This window comes from Carlito syrichta, unplaced genomic scaffold (genome assembly GCF_000164805.1).
Source record: "Carlito syrichta isolate Samal-C Ts95f unplaced genomic scaffold, Tarsius_syrichta-2.0.1 Scaffold308670, whole genome shotgun sequence".
NCBI classification, from domain to species: Eukaryota; Metazoa; Chordata; class Mammalia; order Primates; family Tarsiidae; genus Carlito; species Carlito syrichta.
The window spans coordinates 88,139-106,231 of NW_007252766.1; the positions used below are offsets into that span (position 1 = coordinate 88,139).

General features: G+C 37.2%; 1 protein-coding gene across 1 annotated transcript in view; it reads right to left on the reverse strand.

Moving 5' to 3' along the window:
- Window positions 1-18,093, reverse strand: part of LOC103268029 — a gene marked incomplete at its 3' end in the record, with an annotated part of 156,403 nt that overhangs the window by 82,652 nt on the left and 55,658 nt on the right. The window contains exons 6-8 of the mRNA XM_008065589.2: window positions 16,126-16,332; window positions 9,320-9,450; window positions 4,708-4,902 (exon numbers count right to left, since the gene is read on the reverse strand). Coding sequence (XP_008063780.2) covers window positions 4,708-4,902; window positions 9,320-9,450; window positions 16,126-16,332 — 533 coding nt within the window. The remainder of the gene's footprint in view (window positions 1-4,707; window positions 4,903-9,319; window positions 9,451-16,125; window positions 16,333-18,093) is intronic.

Genomic DNA, 18,093 nt, shown 5'->3' on the forward strand with positions numbered 1-18,093 from the left:
AATCACATATTGTTTCTATATCTAGATCTACCCCCTTTCAAGACACAGAACTCTACTTCAGTCTTTGTCACAGTTGTAATCCATCTTATTATCGGATGAACTACAAAAAAGTCCACCATTGAGGGACACTTCAGTTGTTTCCAGTTTTTAGTTACTATAAAAAGTGGCACGTTGAAGGTCCTTGTGGATTTATCTTCCCAATTGATATTTATCAGCATATAAATGGAATTTAAAGCCATAACCCTGGATTAGATCAACTTGATAAGCTCTGGGCAGTCCAATGTTGAGAAGTCAAGAGATGAGGAGATACCGGGAAAGGAGACTGAGAAGGCATAGCAGGGAAGCAGAAAAAGAACCAGAAGAGAAACAGTCCCTGAGGCCAAGGGATAAATGTGATTTACAAAAGAGCAAGTGATCAGCTGTTTCCAATACTGCTGAAAAGTCAAGACAAGGTTTGTGATATCTTAAGGCAAGTTTGGTCGTGTCATTCTTCCTCAGAAATCCACCAAGACTTTCCCAGTGCTCTGTGAGTAAGAATCCCTCCCCCAATCCCCCATGCATGCCCTCACATACACATACACAATATCCATTAACTCCTGCCTCCTCTCTATCCTTAAATGTATGGTGGCTCTTTCTCTTTTCTAATACTGGACTTCTTTCCAATTCTCAGATGGGTTCCAGTTGTCCACAACCAGGACTCAGACTTCAATGTGTATACAAATCATTTGTATTTCTAAAAAGTTGCCAGGTGATGGTGATGCTGCTAATCTGTGGATTATACTTTGAGTAGCAAGGATTTAAAACATTCTTTCCCATCTTTCAGGGTTCAATTTAAGAATCATTTCCTCAAACGTCCCCCAGATAATCAGAGACTCTTCTCTCATGTTTCCCTAACACCCTGTACAGTTTTCATGTTGTCATATTCACAATAATTAATATACCTCCTTTCTTTTAGCTTGTGTCCAGATACCCTGAGGGCAGGGATTATGTTTCTCTTGCTTGCAGATGCTTCCCTAGTGCCTACCTCTATGTCTGCCACATAGTAGGTACACAAAAACCATCCATTTGCTGATTGGTTGTTCAAATCTATATTTCTTGACATGGAAAGATGTTTACAGAATAATAAGCTTAAAGGTTCGGTTACAAAATTCTGTGTATATAGCATTATTCCGGTTTTGTTCTGTATGATTTATTTGCATACAGAAAAACCTGGAAATCTTTATTTAAGAATGTTAACAGTATCATCTCTGGATGGCAAGATTTTGAGTAATTGTTTTTCTTTTTTGCATTTGCTTGCATATTTTCTAAAATAAAATCATTATTGCAACAAAATAATCAAAACTAAACTAAATATTAAATTCTGACACTCGGCCTTGTATTTTCCTGCTGCTGTTACTGCTGCTTTAATATATGGAACAAATAATCTGACCACATTTTTTCAAAAATCGACTAGGAATTTCATTTGTAATTTGAAGCCAAGCAGAGGGTTAAGGCTGGGATCTATGGCCTTAGCATTGCTCACCACCAGAAAGCTGGCTATATGAGGTACTGGATTTGAGAAGGTCAGCCAATATTTGTAGGATTGCATTTTTGCCACCAACTCTCTCTTTACTGATGGTGGATCAGCAAAATACAGAGGCAGTTTTACACAGACAAATCAGTGAAACGGAACATAAATTTATCAATAGACTCAATAACATGTTCAATTTAAGGTATGAAAAGTTAGCATTCAAATCGGTGGGAAGAAAAATCACCAAATAAATTATATTGTGCAATTATTCTTCTTATCAAAATAAATACCAATGGATCAAGGATTTAATTTTTTTCAAAGGAAGTCACAAAATTGCTAGAAGAAAATACGAGTGAATATATTCAAATATAAGTATAGAAATGGCTTTTCTAAGACTACATCAAGACGAGAACATATAAAGAAAACAATTGCTAGCTTTTACTATATAAAAAGAAAACTTCTATACAGCATAAAACATCATAAACAAGACTGAGAAGCAAACAACAAATTGAAAAAATATATACAATCTCTAGTAAATAATCAAAATCTTTATTATAAAAAGATCATTTACAAGTCAGTAAGAAAGAGATGAATAACAGCTTCACAGAATATAAACTGGTAATTCTCAAAAGGAAAAAAAAACAAATAGCCAAGAGACATCTAAAAATATACTCAACCTTACCAGAAATGAATAAAAATAATAAAAGATGTTTTTCCTCATCAGATTAGGGGAAAAAATCAAAGAGATTGACCATTAGTAGTTTGGCAAGGGTGTAAGAAAAAGAAGTGTCATAAATAATCATAAACAGTGTCACTGCAGCTTGGTTAAAGTACTAACTATAATGAAATAATGTAAATGTTCACATACAATCTTGAGTGAAAAAAGTCAGGATCTAGAATATCATGTATGGCTTAATCATGTATATATACAAGCGTTGTCTGGAAAGCTGTTCACCAACCTGCTAACATTAATTTAAGTCGTTAAACACTTTTAATGATTATCCCCTACTTTAAAACCTCAAATATAAAATTCCACACCAAGAATTCTAACTAAATGTCTATAAACTTCTCTATACAATATAGAAATTATTTTTAAAGCAAAAATATGGTCAATGTGAAATCTTTTTATAGTTCTCATCGTATTTGTTGTTTAGCAAAATAAACTAAGTTCAAATACCACATTGCTATTTCAAATGACCCTAAGGATATACCCTTACAATTCCACTAAAATATTCTTGGTGTTTGCCACAAATAACAATCACTGCACAAAGAATTAGACTAGATGACTATGTAACAACAAGTATTATCTTTGGAGTTAACTGTTCATTGCACAGAAAAAAGAAAAAAGCCATCAAATGAAAGGGTATTCATTTTGTGTTTACAATTACCTTTCCTGAGAACACTTATTAGTGCAGAAAAAAATTATACATTTCTCCGAACTTGTAGGCTCAGCAGACAGATATATTTTGAAAAGGTTAAGCTATGTTTAGCAAGGTAATCCTCAAGAGATAGATGCTGGAGAATTAAATATTCAGTACTTAAATTAACTTCTTATTTGGTACTTAGGAACAAATTGCCAAGAATTATCATCGTCAAATAGAACGTTTATTGACTCTCTTGGAAAAAGAAAGTGAGGTCTACTTGAAAAAGAAAAAATTTTAGAATTGGAAAGAAACCAGCATTTTTAACACCTTGCATGAATAATTGAAGCTGTAAGTCCTCAAAATGATGCTTGGCTTACAGAGTACTAATGGAAATGACTAAAAATAGCAGAATTTCATGACTACTAGATTCTATTTATGTCTTTATTTTCTATTCCAACCAAGCTTTAGGCTTTTAAAAGACCTTCCAAAGGATTTGTCATGCTGAGCTGCTGTTTTCTACCAGAGACTCTGGAGCAATTATGAAATTTCCAAAATTCCTTTTTTTAAGTTAATGGCCTTTATTTTGTAGTGAAGTTTTAGATCCACAGCAAAATTGAGAGGGAGGTACAGAGATATCCCACAAATCCCGACCCAACTCATGCACAGCTTTCCCCAGAGTGTTATATTTGTTACAACCGAACTTACATTGACACATCATTATCACTGAGGTTGCATAGTTTGCATTTCCTCTTGGTGGTATACATTCTATAGGTTTGGGCAAATGTATGTAATGACATGTATCCACCCTTATATGTCATACAGAGTAGTTTCACTGTCTTCATGAATAAAATGGAAATTATACGGTTTCTCCCTTACAGTTGAAGATTTAAATAGGAAACATATGCAAAGCACATAGCACAGTGCTGAGAATATAGTTACTCTAAATAAACATTAGGTCTCTTCTCTTTTTCTCCTCTCGTTTGAGAATGCCGCAAACTATATACTCTCACAAAAGAATATGCAGATTCCAAAGGCAAGTGATCTCCAAGGAGAAGTGGAATGAAATCCAAGACAGATGACTTTTGTATATGATCCTTGGACACGAGTATGCCCAGTGATAGTGAAATCTAGTTCAGAAAACTGGGTTTAAGTGCCAGATTTATCACTTTTTAAAATTATATACATGTAGCTTAATTGCTTAACTTTCATGAGCCTCAATTTCCACATCTGTACTCCACAGTTGTGATGGAGAACAGATGGCATAGTATGTGTAACATTCTTTTGGAACTAGACTACTAAAGTTACCTTATTGGCCAGGCGCAGTGGCTCATGCCTATAATCCCAGCACTTTGGGAGGCCAAGGTGAGAGGATTGCCTAAGCCCACAAGTTTGAGACCAGCATGGGCAACTTAGTGAGATCTCATCTCTACAATAAATTAAAAAATTAGCCGGGGGTGGTGGCTTGTGCCTGTAGTTCCAGCTACTTGGAAGGTTGAGGTGGAAGGATCACCTGAGCCAGAGGGTCAAGGCTGCGGTGGCCATGGGTGTGCCACTGCACTCCAGCCTGGGCAACAGAGTGAGACTCCACCTCAAATAAATAAGTAAATAAAGTTACCTCATGACAGAGTATCGTTCTTGTTAATACTATCAGGAAATGGAGACATGAACTTACACTATGTATGCACTGGGAAAGCAATGGAAAAGAACAAAAACTGTTTCTATCTAGTGTACAAAAACAAAAGCAAGTGTCTAAAATCTAAACCTCAGAGATGGAATTTCTTTGACAACTTGAATCTAGTTTAAAGCAAAATTGGTGGTGGAAATCACACCTACCTGTCTCTTTGTTCTTCATCTGTAAAGCAATCATCTAAGAAAGATGCTCCAAATATCCCGAGCAGGGCAGTATGGCCTTTCTTGTCAGGAGTGTGATATACTCGAGAAGCCAGGCACAAGTCAATGGGCAGTTCCCGGATTGGGATGGTGGTGCACAGACCATGCAGGCGAGGAATGGACGAGTCTTGTGGAATTCTGCAGTGGGGAAAAGAAAGTGAGCTTCTTTTATCATTTTGTAGTCTTTAGATATGCAAGAAGTTTATATTGACAGTTCAGTTCAGGCTCTGAAAAGGATATATAAATACAGGAGATCAGATTTAAAACTACAATAATAGTTTATAACCAGCTTAATAACACAACTCCAGGTCACTGTCCAGAGCTTTAAATTTGTATCCAACTGCCTCCCAAATAACTCAACCAATATGTCCTACAGACACCTCAGAATCAACAAATCTAAAAACAAACTCATTACCATCCCACCCCAACCTCTTTTATCCTGAATTCTGTAACTCAGTCTGAGAACCCTATATCCCCCCATATACATTACTCTTTTGCTATTATGCTCAAATGCTAATGTCCTTAAAGAAGTAGAACAACGTAATATATTATTCATCAACCAGAATTGATACAACTGTGAGTCTAAGTCAGTGTGGCATCTCCCTTCCCACTCTGCTAGAGCTTGTGTCTCTCCTGCCTCTCCAAAGCAGAGAAGAGGGCATGAAGATCTGTTTTCCTAATCCCCAGTGCCACCTGCCACCCATTCAACAAGCACTATTTGTGTTAGGTGCTTTACACTCATTTCCTCCAATTCCCACAACAAGGCGCTATTGGATGTATAATTATCCTTATTTTGGAGTGGGCTTATTTTGGACAGTTCACAAAATTAGTGGGTGGCTACCAGGATCCAAACACAATGTGGCTGGCTATTGGTCAAATTTCTTGCCTACTAATAACTCCTGAGTAGAAGTGGCCCTTATCCAGAACTAAGTCAACCTCACCTTCCTACAAAACATATAGAGGGTGCCAAAAACATGTATACACATTTTAAGAAAGGAAAAAAAAAACATTAAAATTGTACTGCTCAATATATACCAATAACAAAAGTTGAAGACAAGTCACATTTTACTTCTGCAATCACAAGAGGTGCTCTAGGTGGCTACCTAGACACTTCTGATTACAGCAAACATCTCTTAACATCACTTTAAATGTGTATACATTTTTTTGGCACCGTCGCTATACTTTTACTTTAAACAAATGACCTTCTTTTCAGCAATCAAATCCAATCAACTTTAGATCTTTGGATCATGCTTCCCTATGACTGCCGAGCCACCTCTGACAAAATTAATGACTTTTCTTGAAATTACTCTTTCGACATGAACTTTTTAAAGCCTGCACTGTGACTTTCCATCTGTTTCTACAATACATCATAATCTGACTTAGTCACTGGTTTTTCCTTCTCCAGCTTCCAAACTGGATGAGGAGGCTTCTAAGGTTTAAACTTCTGTTTCTACATTGGAAAAACCAACTTGAATGTTTCACTGTTCCCTTTGTGCTGAGATTCCTCATCTTGAAGATAGAAAACATCTTTGACTCCTTTCTCCTTCACCTGCATACCCAATGCAAAGCCAAACTTCTTCCCTGCACAGAGTTGCTCAGGTGTGCTCCTTCTCCAACCTTACTGCCAGCACACCCCAGTTGAAGTCCTCATCACCTCAGCCTTCACAGACAAGGGTTTGACAATTAAGTTGAGCTCTGCACCCTCTGTCTCTTCCCCTCTAAAAAATTCTACTAGATCAATGTTCTTTAAGTGCTCCTTTACCCAACACAGTGACTCTTCGTTACTTACTACATTTGTCTAACTCCTTCTCTCTAAGTTTCAAGGCCCCTAGCATCTGGCCTTACTTCTAGCATAGTGATTAAGGGTATAGAATGTAGAGTCAGACTGCCTGGGTTCAAATTCTCTTTAAAATTCTCTCTTGGTCATAAGCAAATTAATTTATTGCTCTATACCAACTCATGAATAACAACATGGGTATATCCCAGATAAAGTTGTTTTAAGAAAAAAGAGTGAATGCATTTAGAATAGTGTCGCTCACGTGATGGATGTTAGCTATTACATCAATTTCCAGGGCAAATCACGACTAAAACTCTCAGTTCCTTCAGTTATGGATAGAATGCTGTCTACCCTTTTGTCCATGTCTAAACATCCTTCAAACAATGTCAAGAACAGACTTCTCTGCAAAGTGTATTTTTTATGGGATTTTTTTCTTTTTTGCAACTGTCTCTTTTCACATGTTGCTCTAGTCTTTTGCCACCCATTTTGACCCTTTAACTAGTGGGTTAGTGCTGGTTTGTCCATGCACAGCTCCAGTGTCTGGGACTGCCTCAGACAGTAGCATGTATAAAGAATTATAGACTTTGTATTTGTCTGAGCCTGGATCAGAATCTCAGTTTTAAACTTGCAAACTGTATGAATGGATTCTTTGAAGGTATTCTGAAAAATGAGCATAGAAATCCTTAACCCTTGCTGTTGTAAAAATTGATAGAAATAGTAGATGTATCATTCCCAGTATGTGGAAGTCTCTAAAGAAATGATTGTGTTATTTTTATTGTTGTCGTTATTAGTTTGCACACACAGCATCTAATCCATTGCTAGACACAGTATGTGCAATATTGAATCATTAATAGAAGATGGTTTATGGCATTTCCAAAACAGCATAGGGCCTAGCAAGAATAGGATATGAAATGTGTACACATTTGTGTGAAGGAAGAAAAGAGAGGCAAAGCTAAAGCATATGGAAATGCCTGAGACAGTGACCTAACTGGGGGAATAAATGGGGGTGTCCAGGAAGCCAGGGTTCCTGGGCACTCTGGGCTCCTAAGAAAAGGTCTTTCAAAAGAGAGAGAGAGAATGGAGAAAAAGGTGAGCTCTGATGTCAAGCTCGCCTAAACCATCATTCTTCCCGGGACAGGTTCTAGCTAGTGAAATGTGCTTTAGATTGCATTACTGATTTTTATTTTTTCTTAAAAAGGCTTCACAACCAATCTGAATTCCTGTGCTCCCATTATAGTCTAACAACAACATAGTTCAGCAGTGAATGTCCCATGGTTGTTGACCTAGATGACAACTGACTGCAAGATGACTGAATTCCTAAGAAAACATTTTAATTTGGGGGCTAGTCACTGGTCAGAAAACTTAGGTAGAAAGTTGATTAAAGAAAAAGAAGTAGTGGTTAAAAAACTTTCAGAAATATTTTCCCAACACTCTCTTATTATATAATTTTTTCATTTTCTTTTTTTAATAGAAGCGTGCTAAGCATTATATATATATTTATATCAGATTTTTATTCCTCTGCATCTAATTCTTGTTTCCTTTTTATGGAAATTTCTGATTTTAGTTTTAATGAAATAAACAGTACTATATATATATATATATATATATCATTAGGATCTACAAATATTTTTGGCATGCTCAAGAAAGGCTGTGTGTTTTTACAGCACACTCTCCTTAAACAGGACTATTTGTCATTCTTTGAAACACTAAGACATAAAAAAGAAAAGACTCTGTGTGTGGCCATACTACTTTGCTTAATGCAAGGTTTTTTAGAAAAAAAAAAATCAAGAAGTTTCTGCTTCATTGATAATCTGACAGTAACTATTTATTGAAGGTAAAATACTTGTTGTCCGCTGTCACTATTTGTTTTAATACATAATCTTGCTAACTAAATGAGCTTAAAGCAATGCAGATAAGCAATGGTATGTACAGGGTCACTTAAATGCCAATTTGACTGTTTCATAAACTTTGGAATTCTTTTCCCATGAGTCTATTCTCAGCTACTAAATTGTGAGTAACATCCATTTACAAAGTTTAGGCTGGCCATAAAAAGATTGTCTTCCATCCAGCACATGTTTCAGTGCCCTAAGCTACAACAAAAGCTAATAATTAAAACTTCTTGAAACCCTCAACAAGAGTTAAACGAGGAAGAATCTATAATAAACCAACTCATTAAAAAAAACTACTGGTGAAATAAAGAGAAAATCAGAGTTTCAACGAGGTGGATGACAAAAGGTAAACCATGATCTAAATTGCAGTGACACACTGTTATTGCAAATTGAGGTTGTATTCCTGTGCAACTAAAAAAAAAAAAATTACAAATGCATGTGAGGATGAAACCTGATAGAAGATAAAAATAATGCCATCTAAATTATCCAACTGATTCACCTATGGACATTTTGGATTGAGTTGTCTTTTATTATAACAAAATTAACCAATATAACAAGTAAGCAGTCCAAATCAGGCATTATGGTGACCCAAAGATATCAAAGAGACCGTGCTAGCATTTAATTTTCTTTAGTCTCACCAATAGTTATTTTTAATCCAGTTATTGTTACATCACTAGAGAACGTTTATCAACAAAGGGAAAGAAAGACACAGAATATAGCATACGTATCCTAATGTAAAATCTGCCACCAATTTTTCCTATGAGTTTAACTGAGATCTCATACTTGAATTTCTAAAACATTGTTTTCCTTTTTAAATGTTTTTCCATGTAACAAGGTTAATGAATAACTTTTTTTCCAATAGCAAAATTTGTAAATTTAAAAAAATTACTTTTTATGTAGTTTCAGATCCTGAGGGGGTTTTAAAGACTTTCTTGGTCTCAGTGATGAAATTCCTGATCTGCTTTTCTGCATTCGCTTAACTTCTTTTCCTTTGATTTGCAAGAATTCTGATGATTTCACCTTTAAAAATATATAAAGGGTGCTGTTAAGGGGAAGTTGTAACATGAGATATCTTTCTCTCATGTGTAATGATCCATCTAATATTTAAACAACTGATTTTTAATGTATATTTTATAACAGAATCTAAATCCTAAAGATGAGTTCCTTTAAATCCATTCCTAAATTTTTACTTATATACCTTTATAACAATAAAAATATTAGTACCACATTTATTTGCAATATTTTTTATTTAAAACCTTAAAATAATTTTAAAAGAAATATAAAATTTTTCTCTCCACAAATCTACTCTTCTTGATTGGTATTTTTAATAAAACTTACCCTTAGTTTCTTAAAGTTTGACATGACTACTGGTTATAAGCACAAGCTAAAAAGACTATTAATGCTTTATATTATTATTTTGAGCAACATTTATCAATTTGTATTTCTAACAGTTAAACTGTTTTCTATTACTACTGCTTGGGAAAAATCAAATACATTCTGTCTCATAAATAATTTATTTCTCCTTTCCACGCTACCGAAAGAGTGGTCTACATGGTGTTGTTCTGGATTCCCGTTGTAACTTAAAGGGAAACTTCCACAATGTCCAGAGCTTCTGATGTCCTGCAAATGAAGGAGGAGGATGTCCTCAAGCTCTTTGCAGCAGGAACCCACATAGGTGTCACCACCTTTGACTTCCAGATGGAACAGTACCTCTACAAAAGAAAAAGTGATGGCATTTACATCACAAATTTGAAGAGGACTTGCGAGAAGCTTCTGCTGACAGTTTACACCATCGTTGCCACTGAAAATCCTGCCAAAGTCAGTGTCACATCCTCCAGAAAACTGGCCAGAAGGTTGTACTGAAGTTTGCTGCTGCCACTGGAGCCACTTCTGTTATTAGCTGCTTCACTCTTGGAAACTTCACCAACTAGATCCAGGCAGCATTAATGGTTACTGATCCCAGGGTTGACAACCAGCCCATCACAGATGCATCTTTGGTAAACCTGCCTACTAATGCTCTGCAGAACACAGACTCTCTTCTGCGCTATGTGGATATGCCCACTCAGGTAACAACAAGGGAGCTCATTTCTTGGGCCTGATGTGGTAAAGGCTGGCTTGGGAAGTTCTGCACATGCGTACACCATCTCCCATGAACACCCATAGGAGGTTATGCCTGATCTCTGCTTCTACAGAGATCCTGAAAAGCTTGAAAAGGAAGAACAGATTGCTGCTGGAAAAGCCGTGACCAAGGAGGAATTTCAGGCTGCATAGACTGTTCCAGCTCCTGAGTTCACTGCTACTCAACCTGAGGTCGCAGACTGGTCTGAAGGTGGACAGGGGCCCTCTGTGCCTATTCGGCAGTTCTTGACTGAAGACTGGACCTCAGCCTGCCACAAAAGACTGGTCTGCAGCTCCCACTGCTCAGGCCACTAAATGGGTAGGAACAACCACTGAGTGCTCTTAAGCTGTTCTTCCATAGGCTCTTAAGCAACATAGAAATAAGGTTGATGGAAAATAAACACCAGTTTCTAAAAACCAAACAAATAATAATTCCCTTTTAGTCATTTTAGTTATTAGGAGTAGTGTCTTCCTAAATTTCCTGGAAAATTTGCAGAATTTCTGGCAATCATTCATGTAAAGGTATTTTTCTCTGTGGGTTGCTTTGTATTTTTTTAGAGTCTAGATTTAAGGAAGACAGCAGGGAGGCCTTCCTTGGGAAGAACAGACAGCTATGGTTTAATGAGTAGGAGATGGCCAGATAAAAGGAAGTTCCTATAAATTAGGTAGAGGGTTTAGGCTTGATACAGAATAAGGAAATAACTATTGCAACTTCTTCAATAATGAAATGATGAAGAATAAAGAAAGTTCAAGGAGTACAGAGCATTCCACTACTGTCCAGGCAATCTTTGAATTTCCTCTACAGTATCTCCACTGAGTGGTCATCGCCTGGCTTAAACATGGTCAGGAAAAGAGAATTTGGATCCGTATAAAGGCAGTCACTTACTCTTTGAAACTCATCTAGGTGTTAAATTGTTTGTTTGTTTCTTTATATTGAGCCTAATACCTTTCATCCACCAGTCTCAATTCAAATCTCAGGAACCACACAGGCAAAATGGAGCTCTCTTCCATTTGACAGACAAGTATTTCAATATAGTTGTCTGGCTCCCCTTAGGCCTGCTTTTCCCCTAGAGAAACAACCAATCGCTTCAACTCTACCTTATATGACATGGTTGTGAAGCACTATGTTTAGTCATCTTGATGCTCTCTCCCAAAAAGTCTCTAATTTGTCAGAGTTCCTCCTGGGATGAGACACCCAGCTCTGCACACAACATGTGAGGTATAATGTAATCAGATCAGCCAGAAAAAAAGATGGTCTTCTTTTATGGTATTTGTCAATCAATGCAGACTACGAGTATGGCTGCATTTATCTTCCTATCATAAAACTACATTAGAGCCTAAAATCCGGAAGTCTTTCACATTTGCTATTGTTAAATCTTGTCATCCTTTACCTATGCACTTAGTGGATTCAAAGGCAGAAGCATACATACATTTATCCTGATTAAATTTCATCTGAGGTCTGACCAATCAGATCTTACCAGTCACATTTTGAAAGTTATCTGAAAATTCATTTAGTAAGTCTTCCAAATTATCATCCAAATTATTAGGAAATATGAATTAGACACAACCCTATAGTACTCCAATATAGACTTTATGCACTAATTGTACATCCTTTGCAAAACTAATTACAAATCCATTTACGGCTCACCTGAGCACAATCTCCTCTTCAAAACTGTCACTGGAAAGCTTTCATAAGTGGACTGCTGAAATTAAGATGATAATAGCAACTAATGTTCATTGAATTTTTCTGTGTGCCAGGCATTGTTGCAAGTGCTTTATCTTTATACTGTAGCATCTACATATAATCCTCACGGCAATAATATGAGGTGAGCACTGTCATTACTCTCATGTTAAAATACAAACATATAAGTAACTCAGTGATTCACCAAAGGCCACACTGCTAGTAAAGGATAAAGAAGAAGTCCAAATCTCACTATCACACAATATACCTAAGTGAAAAATATGCAAATGTACTCCTTGAAGCTAAATTTTTTTAATTAAAATTTTTTTTTTAATGTAGAGATGATTCCGTCCTTGGAACAGAATCAGGCTCCAGGGCCTGTGCTCTTACCATGATACTCTTACGTTGAACACCCAGGTCTAACATTTTTCTGATGTTTAGTCTAGGAATTCTAGAAAAGGACATAAGGTTGGTTTTCCATGACTTGTCTTTAGGGGACGCAAGTTCCAAGTGACTACCACTTCCTTTTAGAAAGATTCAAATACAATTCTTTTAATGAGCCACTTAATCATTCTAGAGTGTTGTTCAAGATCAATGCATAGATTGCAGAGATTGCAACCTTTACTCTTAAAAAAATAAAAGTCAGATTTGCAGTTGTCAGTCCCCAGACGTCAGCACCTCTCCCACGGCAGCAACCCCCAAAGCTGTTGCTGACAGGGTGCAACAGGCTTAAAACCATACAAACGAGCCCACAGGCTGAGCTGTCTGCCTTCACTCCTAAAATCTTTTGCAAATCTTGGGCTTTAAGTTTCTTTTACAATTCTTTTTCTCTTCTTTCTAAAGTAACGATCATTCTCCCTGTCAGATTTAAGAGAAGCAAAGCACAAGTTTATCAGCTTCCTTTTCTCCATGTCATATTTTGTTTACTTAAAGCCTCAGCCTTTTTCCAGAAATAAATTAAGGCAGCTCTGTCATCTGTTGTCATCACACTATTCATCCATAATGACAGAGTTATCTTTCTTTTCTTTCTCTTCTCTTTGCTCCCAAACTAACATGAAAAATACTTTTTGTTGTTGTACTTAACATTATGCATAGGCTGCAACCCATACTGGATCTTAGCCTCCTTGGTACAATTATATAGCCACATGCTTTCATGTTTTTCTATGGATATGAATTTTTTTTCTTTCATCTGTTGTATATTTTTAAAATTCCAAGTGCAACAGATCACTAATAACTGTTTAGAGACGATTTGGGGAGATTTAGGGCATAATATGCCTCTTACATGTTCTTCAATTTAGAATCTCAGATCATGTGATCAAATCTATATTTTTTGCAGACTCTTACTGACATTTTCCCCCCTAAAATTCTCAACAATCATTTTACCGTCAAATGTGTCAGTCATTTCTTTACAGGGTCACTATTATTTCTAACTTTTTTCTTGTTTTTGGTCATGACTTAGACCAGAGTATTAATGACCTTTATAGGACTATAATGAGCTTCTAAGAGTAGAAATGCCCAATAAGATATTGATCAAATTCTCTACATTTTTGCTGAACAAGACCTTCCAGCATACATCTGAGCAATTGAAGTCCTGCGTTGCTCCTTTATCACACCTCTGTGCTAGTTCTAGTTATTAGCTATGTCAAAAAAGTTCTTCTTGTCCTCCCAATCTGACCTGGCTTGCTGGAGTATTTTGTTCCTCATTCCTGTCCCAAGGACACTAGAAACTAACCTTATGGCCTCAAATGTCCATATACAGGTTAAAGTTTATGAATAACAATTGATCTTGAGATGTTAACACAAATAAATATAAGATTCTTGGTAGGATGAGTCCAATTCTATTTTTATGGCATTTCTGAGGTGTCCCATAATATCCCACAATAATATACCATAAAATATTATTAGATATCCTCTTCTCCTCCACTTGAAACATTTCTGGTTTCAATTTCAAGTTCTCTTTGTCCATTCACCATGTCTTTCTGGTCAAACCATTCTTCCTAGAATGCTTTCTAGCAGCATCCAAGTGCTTGCTTCAGAAAGACATGACTGCAGGTGGGGTCGGCCACGAACCACTGGATAAGTCTTTTCTCCCTGAAAGCAGTGGTGAATTTTCTCTGGTCAACTATTAATTTTTGGATCTTCCTTAATACCTGCTATTCTGAACCTAGGAAGGTCAGGCTTGAGGAATGAAAAAAAAAAACAACTGCACTAATTCAGACATAGGACCGCAAGGACCCAGACTAGGATGGGGAAACTGTAAAAAGAAGAAAAAACTATAAAAGCAATAGCATCTAGGAAGAATTCAGGCCTTGGAGACATTATACATGAAAAGTAAGGGAAGGGGAAGGCCATAGATAAATCCCAGGTTTCAGCACTGGAAGTCTTAGGTCAAAATTGAAGAATAGGAAATGGTCATATGACTTGGGTGAAGTATGGTAGGAACATAAACATTGGTGAGGAAGGGGGGACCCAAAAGTAAAGGAACTGACCAGTAAGGCTGTTTACCCAAGAAGGGGCCATTCATCTGAATCAGTCAGAGAGGATTTCTGGTGATAATCAAGATGATATGTTGTGGTTCAGGGAAGGTGAGCTGGATTTTTTTTAATCCTAATATATCTATTTTAAATAAATTCATTCATCTGAGTCAAAAAGTGACTGTCTCAAGGAAAAATATTAAGTTAATATACTAGTCCTCCTTTATCCACAAGGTGTCTCTTTCAAGACCCCTAGTGTATATCTGAAACCTTGGCTAGTACAGAGCCCTATATGTACTATGTTTTTCCCCGTATATACATTCTTAATTCTTTAATTTATAAATTAGGCACCATCAGAGATTAACAACAATAACTAAAAAGAAACAACTATAACAACATTGTATCACAAAAGTTATGTGAATATGGTCTCTCCTCCTCTCTCTAAATATCTTATTTTCTTAGGTACGCACCTGTTTTCACACTGTAGTTGCCTGTGACTAAACGAAGTGGTGGAAAGAAGAGACTACTGTAATGGTAGAGTGGTATACAAATGTCGTAAAAATTATTAAAACAATGCAGAAATAAAAATGAATCTGGGAAACACTCTCACAATAGAAAAAGACTCAGGGGTTAGTGTAAACCTAAATGGGGTAAAATTATAAAAACTATCAAGTTCGCCAAGCCGTGGTCCCTTGGTGAGCTTTGTAGTGTTATTTTGTTTTGCTTAGTTTGTTTGTTTGTTTCAGTTCCAGACGCCCTCAGAATGATATCTGGAAGATTCTTTGATAGCTTCCGAAACACCTGAGGTTCCTTTCCTCCTTGAAAATCTGTCTCCTCTCTTCAGAATTGTTATTGGGGTTGACACCAACCCCCCCCCCAAAAAAAAACACACATGTTATCTCAGGGCATGGTGGCTCACACCTGTAATCCCAGCACTTTGGGAACCTGAGATGAGAAGATCGTCTAAGCTCAGGATTTCAAGATCAGCCTGGGCAACATGGCAAGATCTCATCTTGGCAATGAGTCAAAAAAATTAGCCAGGTATGGTGATGTGCGCCTATAGACCCAGCTACTTGAGAGGCTGAGGTGCAAGGATTGCCTGAGCCCTAGAGGTTGAGGCTGTAGTAGCCATGATCGTGCCACTGTACACCAGCCTGGGTGACAGAGTGTGACTCTGGAAAATAAAAAATCAAACCAAAAACATATATTATCTTTTCCTAAATGGAACTTCTGAGGCCTCCCTTTTAGAGTGAACCTCTTGCCCCATGCACTTCTGAGGCCTCCCTTTTAGAGTGAACTTCTGAGGCCTCCCTTTTAGAGTGAACCTCTTGCCCCATACCTTGGTCCTTTCCTGGACCATTTCTTCATACCTGCACATCCTCAACTCCCACAACTCTATTTCCAACATTAATAACTTTTTACCTTTAAGGTTGCCCACTTGGCTGCTTTTGAATCACTTGTGGGCTGCCCATCTTCTGAAGGTTTACTTAATTCCTCTGCTGGCTGAATTTCTAAAATTTCCTGTGGTTTAAACACTGTGCTTTCTGCTTCTGAGGCTCCCCACTCTACATCCTCCAGTTCAATCTGTAAAATACTTGACACGGTTTCAGGAAGCTCTTTAAGAATACTCTGTTGAAAAAAGTAAATGTACAAGAATGCCCTTTTAATTGATTCCTCCAAAATTTTCAGGGATGTAACATTTTCTATCTGACAACAAATGAATAAGAAAATGCATGCTTGAAAGTAAGAAGGCCAGGTGCAGTGGCCTGTAATCTCAGCACTTTGGGAGGCCGAGGCGAGAGGATTGCCCGAGCTCAGGGGTTCGAGACCAGCCTGGGTAACTTGGTGAGCCCTCATCTCTACAGTAAGCCCCAGAATTAGCAGATTGTGGTAGTGCACACCTGTGATTCCAGCCTGAGTCCAGCAGGTCAAGGCTGTGGTGGCCATGAGCATACCACTGCATTACAAGCTGGGAACAGAATAAGACTCCAACTCAAAAAGAAAAAAAAAAGTAAGAAGAAAGTAAGGTAGTAAGCTTCCTCTGAAGATTTAGAAAGAGAAATTCAAATTCACTTAAGAAAACCATGAAGGTTTCCTCAGCTCATCTCCACGGTTGTCATGGGTAAAACATGGCATACAGTACCAAATAATACAAAAAAGTGTTTATTGTGCAAGAAGGGAGAGTTGAACCAGGACATTTAAGTTTGTAAGTTGAAACTTGAATGTTGAGCTCATGTTTTAATAAAGCCACTGAATGGTGTTGCGGAAAGGTGGGATTAGGTGGAACTGAATTCAAATCCTGGACCTGCCAATTAATGGATGTTTGATCTCAGTTAAGTTACTCAGACTTTTTTGGCCTCATTTCCCTCACTGGTTTTAAACTCTTCATATAAAATGGCAAAGTCGATACACTGGGTATCATTGGCTCAACACACAGCACCGTGTGTTGTGGAACTGCTCCTATACTCTCTACCTAGGACAAAGTCAACCATTTGATGTTCCATCAATCATGTGATGTTTTTGGGCTGATCATCATTCCCTTTTGAATTTCTCTGCTCCTGGTTTTCCCAATACACTCCCCAGGGTTCTGGTGTGAGTGAAGAGATGAAAGTACCACCCATTAAAATAGAAAAAGGCGGAAAGAAAATCTTGAGAAGAGGGCAGTGCTAGTTCTCCAGCTACAATTCACCATCTCCAAGACTCTGTCCATCCTCACCTCCTCCACAAAACCTTTCCTGACCCTACACTCCCCTGTACCTCTATTTTAGCATGTATCACACCATATTACAATTGTCTAAGTATTATCATCATAATCCCAATTTCCAGCAAATATGAACATTATCAAACCTTAATACAAGAATTCCATGAATTAGGAGCTGTTTTATAACCCCATTTTAGGAATGAAGAAACTGAGGCTTACAGAAGTTATGTCCACTTGCCCAAGTTCACACTTCAAGTACATAACAAAACTTTAAATTGAACCTAGACAACCTGATTCAAACATGTAGGCTCTTGCCCTCTTTCTTCTTTACCCAATAGACTAGTGGTTCTCAAAGTGTGATTCACAGGCTCCTGACAGTCTTTGATACCCTTTCAGAAGGTCTGCAATGCAAAAACTACCTTTACAAGAACAGTAGGATGTTATTTGCCTTTTTTCACTGTGCTGAAATTTGCACTAATGATGGAAAAACAGTGGTGGGTAAAAGAGTGAACTAGTGCCTTTCAAATTATTAACACAAGGTTACAAAATCATGCAGGGTAAAAGATTTGTTCAACAAGAAAGGTAGGTCAATAGATTTTAATGTAATGATATCCCATTAGTTCATATATCAAGTTTCAGATTCCACACTGTAGCTAATCTTTAAAAAGCTACCACCTGTGGAGTTCTGG